Here is a 13301-nt window from a genome sequence, read left to right as displayed (position 1 = left end):
GGGCCTTTTGTGGTCTGTCCCTAACTCGTATCTCGTAGCAGTTGCCAGCGGCAGGTGGGTTTGCAAAAATGACCTCGTCAGTGCCTTCCTCACCACACGTGTGTATTGCACAGGGCCACCAAGGCCTCGACAGGTCAGCATGCACCTTCCCTCCAAGTGGCCCTCTCACCGGCTGGTCAGGCCTCTTGGGGTGGCCCGGTTGCTCTCACCGACAGCACAGACAGGGCCCGGGGCTCTCACCTTGTATGTCTCCCAGTTCCTGAAGAAGTTGACAGAGCCGTCCAGGCGCCTCTGGATGACGGTCCAGCCCCCAGGGTCGTGCCTCTGGTCACACCACACCTGCATGAGGCGGTTGGTGTTCTCTGGCTTCACCAGGTAGATGGAGCTGGTGTCGTGGCCATCCTCCAAGGCCTGCAGACAGTCTCTCCACGGGCCTGGGGATACAGATGTGTGCACGTCAGAGACCTCCCTGTTGCCTGGCCACGGAGTCACATTTTCACGTGCCTCTCACCCCAGGCCGCACTCCAAAGCAAGCACAACCTCAGGCAGGCCTCCAGCTGGGAGCCACAGGCCAGCAGTGAGAGGGGACTGATTTTAGTTTTTTGTAAGTTCAGGAAATAACGTGATGTAAAGGCAAGAGCCTGGGGCTAGGGGTCAGGGTGCCTGGATTCCCAGACCACTTTTAGCTCTGACTCCCTCACGTGGTGATTTGGGCAAGCATCCTTACTTCTGCAAACCCTCAGTTTCCCTGGTTTGTAGAAAGGAGATCATATTTACCTCTCTCAAGGTTGTGAGGATTGCTGAGATCCTTTGTGTGGAGTTCCTGGAGTGCTTTATCTTTTAGCTGGTGGTATTGTGAAAAGAGAGATGTGCCTACCAAAATGCAGCAGTGTGGAGCACTGCTCGGGCTCGGTCGGCCTCACCCCAGGCAGAGAGACGGGTGACTGCCCTCCTGAGTCCCGTGGGCTGAGGTTGGCCCACGTCACCTCAGTCCCGACTCCACGCTTGCCTTTTCTGTGAGAGTGCTCAGGGACAGTTTCAGTCTTTAGTGAGGAACTTCCGTGGGGTCACAGTGCCCAAGCAGTGTCCAGAATTTGGCCACGTGGCCAGAGGTGTCAGGATATTTCTGAGATTCAGACACTAGCCTCCAAACAGCTTTTTTTTTGGGGGGGGGGACCGGTCCCATTCAGCCCAATATGCGTATTTTCCAAAGGAAGCTCATTTAGGGCCAGATGCTCAGAGCATTCTGAGGTCACTGTGCTGGTCATTTAAGCAGGTCCACAGACTTAAAGGATGGTGTCCAGGATACCTTCCGGTCCATGGCTTTCTTCTGGAACTGAGACCAGATGAGTTTTGTGTTTTTCTGGGACTTGACTGAGCTTGGGCAGCCCAGTCAGAAGGAACAGGTGCCATGAGGGGTCTGAGGAGCCACCATAGGCTTTTCACCACCCCACCCCCACCTCCCCTAGTGGTCTCCTGGATGTCGGTCACATCAGCAAGAAGGTTGAAACTGGGGTCACCAAGGTCCAAAGAAGCTGGGTTCTTCCTTGTTGATCTCAGGAACCTTCAGAAGTTTGTTTCAAGACCTAACCATTGAACTACAGATTTTAAAGTAAATAAAATTGCCACAGTTTGCTTCAGCTTCTCTTCAAAATAGTCCTCAAACCAAGAACTGTTAAGACCAAAAGTGCTAAGGAAATTTCCTCTCATTCTCTGAATGTGTGTGTTTATTCTAACAACTATTTGCTGAGCCCCCGCCCTTGCAGGTGCTGTGCCGGGTAGTGGAAGCCTAGGGCAGGGTTCAGGGCGGCTCTGATACCCAGCAAGGGGAGAGCTGACCTCACCAGCCTCTCTCAACTTGAACTCCTGTGCATTCCTGTCCTTTCCCTTCTGCGTGTCAGGGAGGGGCATCGGCGGAAGGTGTACTCGGCTTTTCCTGCATAGATCTAACTTCTCAAGATTCCTTCCTGATTAGACTTGGGCTTGGTTAGTCCACACGTGATAGTTAAATGAGAAAAATTTGGCGGGTTTGTTGTTGTTGTTGTTGTTGTTTTTCTGGATGGTTCAGGTGGGCTTTTCCTGAGTCCTTGTACTGTGTTCGAGCCTCCCCACAGTACGGAGGCTGTGCGGGGAAGCCTGACGGGGAAGGGCAGGGGCGGTCTTGCTCACCCCTCCCCACCCCCAGTGCCTGATCTCGTGCCTCAAAGAGGGGGGTCGCTCTTGGTGCTTCCCGCTGACAGGTAATCCTCCAGGGAGAGCTTCTCACCATTTACCTGTTCACCAACCTTCTCTGCCCCAACGGACGGGGTGGGACCCTAAGCACTGGCCAGGCAGATGCTTCCCTCTTTGCCTTGTGCGTCTTCTGTCTTGGAGAAGGGGAGGCCAGACCTCCAGAAAGAGCATTCAGGAAAAATAAAAAGGTTTGGCTTGTGTTCAGCTCCCAGCCCCGGGGACCAGGGCAGAGAATAAGGAGGCTGCCCCCGACCGCAGAGCGCGCAGTGGCCGTGGGAGGGCCCCCAGCGCTTTCCCAGGTCAGAAGCACAGGAGAGGCTCTGGGAATGTCTAATGGGAATGCTGGTGGCAGAGGTCCAGCAGAGGCCTGGAAAACACCCCCCAAAACAAGCAGCCAGCCCTGTTACTGCAGGGCCTCCCCGGGGCTCCAGTGGGGCTCTCGGAGGGACAGTCTTGGTTTACGGGAGGCACTCTGTCAGGAGAGGCTTCGAAGGCCACTGGGAGAGTGGCAGGTGGGTCTCCCAGCTCCCAGCCTGAGCTGCTTTTGTGGGTGCCGCCCATGCTTTCAGCTTCACCTTTGACATTGCTACAGAGGGCTCTTTTTAAAAGGCAAGTGTTTTATTTTTTTTTTTTTTAATTTTTTTTTTCAACGTTTATTTTATTTTTTGGGACAGAGAGAGACAGAGCATGAACGGGGGAGGGACAGAGAGAGAGGGAGACACAGAATCGGAAACAGGCTCCAGGCTCTGAGCCATCAGCCCAGAGCCTGACGCGGGGCTCGAACTCACAGACCGTGAGATCGTGACCTGGCTGAAGTCGGACGCTTAACCGACTGCGCCACCCAGGCGCCCCAAAAGGCAAGTGTTTTAAAGTGTGAGGTAACTTGTCGTCACCCACTGGACAGATGAGGAGATTGGAGCATGGAGTCATTAGTTGCCACCCCTGAGGTTGGTGGCTTATGTGGCACATCCAGTGTCTGAGCCCAAGTGGCCTGGGTGGTCCAGAGCCCAAGTCTAAAGCTCTTTTCTTTTTCCCCAACCAGAGTGAACTCCAGGGTGGGGGGCCCAGGCTGACATATCTGTGTCCCTAGGACTATTATGAATCTTTGCCAGTCAGCCAGGTTTAAAAAATAAACATTTACACTTCTTCTTTGTCAAGGTATTAATACCTTTTCAAAGTTTTTATTGACGATTTGTTTTTCTTCTTTGCTTACCTTTTGGTGTCCTTCGCCTATTTTCATCTATTTTAGTATCTTTTATGATGTAGAATTTCCTTTTTTTTTTTTTTTTTAAGGCAAATCTGGCAGTTTTTTCCTTTAAGCCTTTCCAGAATCATGGAGTAGGAATAAACTAGTAAAGAGGTGTTTCGTATTTTCTGCTGTTAAAAAAAAAAAAAATCTGCGTGTCTCCTGCACGCTGCACTTGGCCTGAGTCTCAGGACCCGTCAGCTTCCATCAGTAACCACATTTCCAGACCAGTTTCCCTCCGAAACCCTCGCAGAGCCCTAGCAAACCGCCTGCACTGAAACACGCTCCCTTTTCTCCCATGAAAGGCACCAGTGGCAGAGGTCAGAAACCTAAATGATGGATGAAAAGGAGTCAGAAAAAATACTCAGCATTGGAAAACTGGCAGCAGTAATATGATCAGGGAGCAGAAAATGGCAGCAGGACTATCATGTGGCTCTGTTAAAATGGCCGATTCAAATGGGAAACAGGAGTCAGGAGCCCTCAGCTCAAATCTTGGTGACTCCATTGCCTCGCATCGTGTCCTCGGAAAGTTCCTCGAGCCTCAGTTTCTACTTCTGTAAACAGGGGTAACAAAGCCACCTGTTCTGGGGGCCTCGCAAACACAAGAGCACCCAGCGCGAGGCCAGCCAGGGCAGGTGCCGCTCGGGGTTCTCTCTCCTTCTTTCCTCTGCTGGATGAAAGCTGATGGTTTTGAAATTGTCCGCTCCCCACCTCCCCACAGCCACATACACACAAACAGGTAACTGTATTCGCTTTTGAATTTCCAAGACTAAAATGTACAGCGATTTACTGGTAGATGTTTTCTACAGAGCACATTTTAGAAGTCACAGCTTCAGTGGAGAAGCCCCCAAAGATACACCGAAATGAAGAATGCAAATCCTTTTGCATTCTTTTGTCAATGAAACTGCGTTTTCAGTGTGCAGTGGGCAGGGCTCTCCCCCTGGAACAGTGCAAAGTGCCCAGGTGGTATTTCGCTTGGCTCCTCTTCTGAAAGGGCAGCGTTGCCCAGAGCGTCAGGCCAACACTAACTCAGCAGCACCACCGCTCCGAGCGGAGTAGCGCCCGACCTCATCTCTATAAAGACCATATTTACACTCTCGGCAGAGCTGTAGCCAGAACGTTCCACGTGAAGGGAAGTGCAGTCACCATGGCCGAGCCGAGCCTGCGTGGTTCCTTAGAGAAGCAACACAGGGTGTGGAAAGCACACAGGGCCTGGAATCGGGAGGCCTCAGGAAGAAGGGATATTGGCGATGGGAACACAAAGTATACAGGTCTTGGGCCCCCAAACCTCAGTGTCAAACCCGGTGAGGGTTGGAGGTGATCAGGTTTGAGTCCCCTCACTGCTTCCTTCTTCCTGTCCGGGGTTCTTACACAGCAGAAGCATAGCCTCCTAGGAAACCAGGAACCACCTCTTGATAGCTGATCCCATGCTCAGTATGCCCAGTGAAGCGCCTTTCTGGTAAAGCTGGGCTAGAGCCTGCAGCCTGGCCAGACCTAAGTGTAACTGCCTAACCCCAGTTTCCTCTCTGGGTTGGGGGCAGACCAGCTCAGCCTGACCTGCCCACTCATGTCCCTTTGGAGAAATGGGTTACCAACTGCATCAGCCGTCAGTGCAGTCACCCCTCCTGCTAGGGAAACGTGGCCCCGTGAATATCTGACCAAGCCCACTGGCAGCACGTTGGAGGCCTGGAGCTAAGAAGTGGGTAGACAGTGATGATGCCTCTTCTCCCTGGCTGCTCCGGAGGCCTGCAGAGAGGAGCAGAGTCCCTCCTGGCCATCAGCTGGACCAGACCACGTGGCTGGCCAGCGGCCTGACTGGCCTCTTTGACCCATAAGCCCAAGTCTCAGGACTTGACCACCTGAGGCTGTGCAGAGGCCCTGTGGCCTGTGGGAAACGTTCTAGGAATGTTTTAGTTCGTAGGAAGGCACCGGGGAGAGGCTTCTGTGATAGTACCGAGACGCGCTGCTTTTTCGTGAGAACAGTATGCTGTTTTCAATTATTCTCACCGATGATCTGTCTCCAAAAAGTCTTTGTGCCACTCCCTGAAACATTTTTCTAACAGGAGAACTGACTAGTTGTTGAAATTGGATCTGGAATTTCCTATCCAAATTAATCCATCCGAGAGCCAAGGCACGTGGACTGGTTAGGTGTGAGTCTTGCCCTGGCCAGCGTCAGGACTCGCCAGGCATCCTGGGTGAAGGGCAGGAGAGCAGACACCCGGAGAGGGGGTCGGTGAGGAAGAATTACATGGGCTGCTCGAGCCTTATTTATCCAGAAGGCTTGGATAGATAATATTTTGGTCGTGAACATACGTATTCCATGTCAGTCACCACTTTTTCACTGAACCAGAGTACGAAACAATAACCTAAACACAGGAACAGCTGGTGTGTTCCCAAAGGCACCTGAAGTTCCTGTAGGGCCTCAGAGCTGACGTCACGGGTGTCATTGCTGGTGCTGCCGGGGAAAGGGTCCAAACGCGCGTGCCCGCCGTGGAGGCCGCTGTAGTCCGCAGACGACGGGCACGGTGCCTGGGGCTGACGAGCTTTTCAGGAGTTTATGAAAGTATTTGAGGCCTAAAAAAAATTTATTGGCTCTAAAATACGAAAACTGCAAAATCAAAGTTTATAAGTATGTAATTAAATTTCTACGAAGTGGGACATCTTGTCAAGTTCATTAATTGTTAAATTTAGTCTTCATAAAAATGTTATTACTTTTGAAAACAATTTGTAGGTTAGATTTTCCTCACTTCCCAAGAATTCCTGAACATGCCTGATGTTTGCCGAGAAATCAGAGCCAGCCATAAATTAATTGTGTGACTCTTGGCCAAATAATTTCAAAGAGCAAAATTTAAAAAATCCGTTCAAAATTTTTACAGTGAAAGTTCTATTAGATGTGGGAGGTGGGCGTGTTTCAGCGGATGTGATACACGGGGAGACTTCCCATGTAAGAGCTCCCGGAGCCCTCGAAGAGTATAAAGGGGTCCTGTTTCTGCCTGTCTGACCTCAGGGTAAACAGACTTGGCAGCATTCCTTCCCAAAGGACCCTTTCAAAAGCATTGTGCCCACTCCTGGGTTTCCATCAGTACCCTTGGGCAGGAGGAGAAAGATGGGCTTTAAAGCAATTTAAAAGGGAAAAGAGGTTCGCCCTGGAGGGGCTGTGGTGGGCTCACTGTGTGCAGAGCTGAGCCACACACTGTGGCTCCCAAGACTGGTTGGGGTGAAGCCCGGAGTTCCTTGGGTTCAGTGGTCAGTGGCACCCAAGGCTGCCCCGGGGCAGGGATGTCACTGGACGCAGAGGCGGGCAGCACTCTGAGCCTCCCTGGATATAGCGATGAAAGTGAGCAAGCGTCTCTCAGTCCAGAGGTCCACGGTGCTGTTCTGCAGGCACATCGTGGAAGAGCTGATCAGACCCGTGACGGCAACCCACAGGTACCGGGCAGGTGGTGTTCAAGCGGTCTGCCAACCTATTAACCCTTTCCAAGACAGGGAATCAGCTTATGGGCTTGTGCTTACAGAACCTGTGTTGGCCTTCACTGATCACCTTTTAATTTTCCAAATGCTCACGAACCCCTCTCTCTGATCTTTTTTATAATTTTACTGGGGTTTAAGCTAATTGTTCCAGATTTTCTAGTATTTCATCCTTTCTCTTTCTGAAAAGAGGGCATTTGCCCAGCACCAAGCCTGTTCTTCGTGATTTCTGGATGATTGGGGGCAGTGATTCTGAGTGCTTATCTGCTGTGCCCTCAGCCTCCTCATCTCCTCCTCCAGGAAGTCCTCCCCAGCCCCAGAAGAGCTACTTAATCCTCCTCGGGGTTCCCATGATGCCTTATGATATATCTATTTGTCTGTCTATCTATCTATCTATCTATCTATCTATCTATCTATCTATCTATCTACTGAAAGAGAATAAGAATGATGACTACCATGTACCTGGAGCCTTTTGCCGGCCAGGTGCTTTACCCGGGCTTTCATTTCCTCCTCACAAGCCTCTCCAACAGGGAGGGAACTAAGTCCCAGGGAGACTGCACGTCTGGAAAGAGGAGGCTCTAGGGTTAGAACTCACGTCTGCCTTCTGGGCCTGTTTCTCCCTGCTGCAGCGTGCTGAGTCTGTGTCACCATGCTAGGATTGCTTGGGGTCCCATCATCTCATCGGTCTCTGGGATCCTTCCGGGTGGGAGCCTCATCAGGGGCGTGATTGAGTGTCCATCTTGCCAGCACTTAAGGGTCCCTTAGTGCCCCGCGTGCCTTCCCCCATCTCTTCTCCTTTCCTCGCCACCGTGAGCCACGTTCTCTTTGTCATCTTCCTTCTGTTCTTCCCACTTTGAGAATCAGTGATCAGTCTGGGAACATCTGGGAACAGGAGCCCCACAGCAGAGGGTCATCAGGATCCAAACCAAAACCTGGGAACGTGTGGACGGTCTGTCGTAGGAAGTCTGCCCGTTGTATCTGGATACTGCCAGACGATTGGATTTCTGCTCTTTTGGAGGTTACTGTGGACAGACCCCCTAAGACATCTTAATTTCAACAGTTAGAGGGGGTTTTTCTGGTTTGTTTTTTTAAAAAAACATTAGTCATTTAAACTAAAATTTTCTTTTTCTTAGCAAAATTTCTCTGTATACACTGTAATTCTAACTTAAATTACTGTATTAAAAATCTGCTAAAGGAAAATCACTTATATTTGAAAAAAGAAAAAAAAAAAAAAAGCATTACATAAAAGCATTCCAGGTCCTGTGGTTCCACTGGCTCATCTTGAGGTACAAAGCCAGGATCGTCAGGCTTCTTTTTTTAAGGCGCTCCTCCTCAAGAGTCATCCCAGGGGTAGCTGAAGTTGAGGACATTACTTTTACAGCACACGCTCAACACGCCTAACCACCTTCGTTTTAGACACCATTGAGTACGATGCTAACGTAATTCTGCTTTATCGATCTCTTTTTTCCTGGGGGAGCATCTCAGGGTAATGATACAGTCCACTGCACAAATTCACCCCAGCGATCCATCTCTGTGGCTCAGAGCTGGCTGCAGATACCCAAGCGCCAGGATTTTCCAGATGGCTTTTAGTCTGCCAAGTGCCAAACTGTTGGGATTTCTAGGCCACAGATGCCAGATCACCGCTTTTAATAGTAACAAGTTGATAGTTCATCCCGTGGGGCTGTAAAGAGACCGAGCCTGTATGTAGCTGAATGTCTTCCTTGGAAAACGCCCGAGTAAGGCAGGGAGAGCTTGCCATCACACTCGAGGCTCTCTGTGATCCGTTCCCCGAGGTATCCGAGGAGAGAAGAGAAAGCAGAGCCAGAAGGAAGATGACCCACCTTGAACTCCAGTGGCTTTTGTTTATGAAGAAGCTAGCAAAGAATGCTCTTTGAAATATCACTGGATTACGTAGTTTGTAATGAATTTGAGAATCTTACTTTGTTCAGCAATAACATTTCAGGAACAAGACAGCATAGTGCAGTGAAAACAGCACAAGCCCTGGCGGCAAGAGACCTGGGTTGGGTTTTCCGTCAGCTTCGGAAAACTGAAAGGCAGAGCTGGTGGTGGCTACGGTCACCCTCCCGTCCTCACAATTCCCAGGTGCCTCTCCGAGTCCCTACAGAGCTTCAGGCTTGGAAGCCCAGTCGCTGGAGCTGGTCTGCACATGGGGCCAACGGCTTTTCACCTGGAATGACAATTGCTTGACCTCCAGAAAGAATGGAAGCTACAGTGTAATCTATCTTGTTCTCTATTTTAAATCCACAATCGATAACATACGTATTTCCTACCTCACAGGGGGAAGTAAAATACAGGAGGGAAAATCCACCTGGGAAAACACTTGTTCGAGTTGTCTGTGCCTACCCGTCCATAGAGCATCTGGTGGGGGGAACGGGTGGTCTCTGTGTTAGCAGTGAAACAATGTGGTTGCCACCTAATTTGGCCCCAAGAACAGATCACCTCTGCTGATTTTTATGTATTTAACGTATTTAAAGAAATCAGGACTTCTGATTTTGCTGTACGTTGAAATGCTGAGTAGAAATAAACCCAGAAAATGTGTCCAGATTCAGTACAAATTAAATCAGATTTATCTGCAGCTTCAGTTGGGTCCGTTTACTGGAAGTCAGGCACATCTTATGTTTTCTGTGGGAGAGCTCAGTTGTTTTAGACATTCTGCAGTGTGATGCTAACTCAGTTCTGCTTTATCTTTTTTTTTTTTTTTTTTTTTTTTTTTTGCCTCTCAGGGTTATGATACAGTCTACTACCTAAATTCACCCACAACAGTCCATTTGTATGACTGGGGAGCTAGCCACACATGATTGGTTGGGTTGGTCTCTCCTATATCTGAATAAGGGGACAGCATGATAGTGATGGGTTTGCAGTGACGCTGTCTTGTGTTGTTAGAACCATAAGAGTCCTTATAGCAAATCCACCAACTCTGTTCCCAGGGCTCTTTTAGAAGGAGGTGCTTGGAACCTAGTACATAGAATAGTGATGGAGGGTCACATCCCAGGCAGCAGGCACTTGGGGCCAATTTAAGCGTTTATACAGTGATTTTCACACCAGTTCCCCTCCAGCCTTTCCGCGGAAATGTGCGGTATCCCAGAATGCTTAAGACAGACTCAGGTTTGAGTCTTGGCTGAGCCATTCCCTAGCGGTGTAGTCTTGGCTGAGCTACTTACTCTCTCTGAACCTCAACATCCTGGAAGCTATGCGTCCAGAGACCGATCTTGATTCTGCCAGTGAAAGGCTCTGGGTTGATGAGGCCCCTAATGAGCTCTAATCTTTTCTGATTTTGTGGTCTCCTCTTGATCCCTTGAGAAGCAACCTGAGCTGATGATGTTCTCAGGAGAGAAAGCAGCTAGAAATGCCTACACCTTTTGGTTTTTAAGGATTTGTTTCAGGCAGGGCCTTGCTGTGGCAGCTGGTGCTAACACTGCCTGTCTTCCTGTGACCAGTCTCGAGGACGGGTGCCGTGGCAGGAGGACTGGCATGTGCCCGGCTGTGCCCGCACAGAGCCGAGGGACAGCGTCCCAGGCCTCCTGGACCATTTGGGGAGAAGGCCAGCACTGAGGCTCCATCCTGTCTGTTCCCGTGCCTTTTCATGACCCCGGCAGTATTCCTCTATGGCGGACCTGAGTGATGAGCGTGTGCGTGTACGTGTGTTTATGTGTCCAGGGCACATACGTGGAGAAGGAGGTCAGGGGATGTGTGAGTGTTAGAAAGTGGAGAGGACAAGAGGAAGGGTGGACAGCAACAGCCGGCCCACCAGGAGACAGGGCCACAGGGAGGGCCGTTTGGCATAGGCCTCGTCAAAGCCTCATCCTTACTGAGACGCCCCAGGTCTGGCCAGACCTGAGGGAGGCAGGACAGAACCCCAGTGAGACACCAGGGAAGCCAGGAGCTGCCTGGGCCTCCCTGGCTCAGGCTCTCCGTGGCCTGGGCCTGGCCCAGGGCCAGGCTGTTACTGTCTGGCTGGGAACAAGCTGGTGAGTGCGGTTCCAGATAAGCGGCCGTGGCTCCCTCAGTCCCCCGGGGGAAGGGTGAGCTGTGGGCTGAGTGACCCAGACAATGAGGAGAAGAGCAGATGGCTCTGAGGTTATGGGATGAAAGGTTCAGAAGCTGCCAAGTCTTGCACGCAAAGGTGTTTCTGGCCCAGTGCTATCCTTGGGAACAAAGGACCTTATGGGTGAGAGCACGGAAGAAGGTTTTGTCTTCCAGGCGCAGAACCTGCCCTGGAGCTCTCCGAACAGTACTGATAAGAGCTCCCTGCTGATTGGCTGAGAGGCCATTGCCTTTTCCTCCAGTTGTCATCCAGCCCCAGGAAACTACTGGGCCCTCCCTGCCCATTCAGCTTCCACAGGTCTGGTTGATGACATCTGGAGTGGGGAGGTGGGTCACAGGGAATCTGTTACCAACAATCACTACCAACATTTGGGAGGGCTTTTTTTTTTTAAAAGATAAATTGTGTCCACATGAAGTCACTGCCATTCCCTCCCATGAAGGTGTGCTTCCTTAAGTGGGAGAGAAAGTGGGTTTTGGGGTGTGTGCAGGGGCCTTGGAATGCACACAGACCGTGATGGACTGTGAATGTGAAGAAGCAGGGGGTCCAGACCATTTGAGGTGCCCAGAGTAGGGCCATGCATGGTCCCAGGACTTTGCACAGACTCATCTCCATCAGGGACTGACTAGTAACTCCATTGTCCAACTCCTCGGTCCACCTGGTAGACTCTTCCAGATCATTCACGGAAGTCCCACCTCTGTCCACCTTTTCCCTTCTACTCCAGGCAGACTCAGTCTCGCGTGCCACCTTAGTGTCCCCATAGCCCCTCCTTCACCACTCTGCAGGGCACTTAGCACACCATGGTATCACCACAGTGACTGCATAGCCCATGATTTTCGCTGCATTCCTGATTTCAGGTACCTCATTGTGTCGGTCCCATCAGTTCTTACAACGTTCTGGTAATTTTGGCCTCGATAGATGCTCCCTCCAGAGAAATCCTTTGTCGGATCTGATGTGCCCATCTCGGGGGGATGGAACTGAGAGGACGGAGGAACTGAGAGGGACTGGATACATCCCAGTGCATTCACACATCTTCCACCTCCTCCAGACTGAGTTCTTGGAGGTTGGCACTGTAGCTTTTACCAACTCCCCGAAGCCCGGTGCTGTGACCGGCACAGAGTAGGGGCACCTCCACTTTTGGCTGCCCCAGGTGACATAATATCACATGCCTGATTGCACTGAGTTTCCCCAACAACCCTGCAGTGTCATAACTCCTGCCCCCATTTTCCAGAGGAGAAAATTATAGCTCAGGAGAGTGAAGTAATTTTCTCACAAGCAGACCACTAATAAGAGGTGGATGCAAAGCTAGGTCTTTCTTTCTACACTCTATCCCTCTCAGCTCAGTTCAAGCTCAGGAATGTCCTGAAATCATGGATTCAGAAACCAGAGATGCTTAGGCAAGAAGAGGTCTGTTGGGTAACCATTGAGGTCAGCCAGGCTCACTTCACGAGTGTAACATTCAACTGAGCCTTCATTTGGCGCCCAAAGGCACGTTTTACCCTCTGGGCGTTCTATCAAGACATATTAGCACACTCTGCCCGCTCTTTCAGAGCTTCTGATTTAAAACAGACACGTGTACAGAGGAACCAGTCATCTGCTGTAGAAAGCCAGTGCTAAAAAGGGACTGTTTGTTTATTTCAATCTCCTTGCTTTAAGATAAAGAGACCAAAACGGAAGGAAACCCAGAGCTACCAAGTACTGAGACTTTCCATGGGCCCAAGCACCATGCCAGACACATTTTTTTCCCCAGTATTTCATCTAATCTTTGGGTAGGCATTATTTTAATCTATCCCTAATTGACAGATTGAAACAGAGGAAACGGAGGCTCTGAGGGGCAAGGTGACTGGTCTGATGTCCCAGAGCTAACCAGTGGGGGAGTCAGAATTTAAATCTAGGTCAGTCTCTTCAGAACTTACGTTCTCAACCTGCAAACCCAGCAGAGGGCTTTCTTGCGCAGTGCTGCAGGCAGGTGCTCCCGGCCACGGGCCTGCACAGTGTTGCCCTTGTCTTTTGCATGGGCCACCCCCTTCTGGAATTAGCAAGAAGCTGCTCTTCCCAGTACTGGTGGTTATTTTCAGAAGTGTGAAATAAGTGTAAAACAGGATACTTTCAGTAAAAATATCTCCCTGCTTGTATAATGAAGTGGTACCAAAATCACTGACTTGGAGCAGATAAGTGGTTTAGTTTCGGCAAAGATGAATCCAGTTCTCATCTGACAGCCGATCTGGAAGGCTCATACAGTCCTGGATGGATGTGAGGCTGAGCTTTAGGGGGCTGGGCTTGTGCTCCCCC

General features: G+C 50.5%; 2 protein-coding genes across 20 annotated transcripts in view; one reads left to right on the top strand and one right to left on the bottom strand.

The window, feature by feature from the left end:
• Positions 1 to 13301, top strand: part of RALGPS1 (Ral GEF with PH domain and SH3 binding motif 1) — a 315600-nt gene that overhangs the window by 186880 nt on the left and 115419 nt on the right. The gene's annotated exons all lie outside the window — the stretch shown is intronic.
• ANGPTL2 (angiopoietin like 2) overlaps positions 1 to 13301 on the bottom strand; it is a 34861-nt gene that overhangs the window by 5936 nt on the left and 15624 nt on the right. For all 8 annotated transcript variants that reach the window (XM_058694090.1, XM_058694089.1, XM_058694088.1 and 5 more), the window contains one exon: positions 241 to 434. In XM_058694090.1, the coding sequence (XP_058550073.1) occupies positions 241 to 434 (194 nt within the window). The remainder of the gene's footprint in view (positions 1 to 240; positions 435 to 13301) is intronic.

Source organism: Neofelis nebulosa, chromosome 12, assembly GCF_028018385.1.
Source record: "Neofelis nebulosa isolate mNeoNeb1 chromosome 12, mNeoNeb1.pri, whole genome shotgun sequence".
Lineage (NCBI taxonomy): Eukaryota > Metazoa > Chordata > Mammalia > Carnivora > Felidae > Neofelis > Neofelis nebulosa.
The sequence above is the reverse complement of the archived record's forward strand: the minus strand, read 5'-3'. Positions and strand labels throughout refer to the sequence as shown.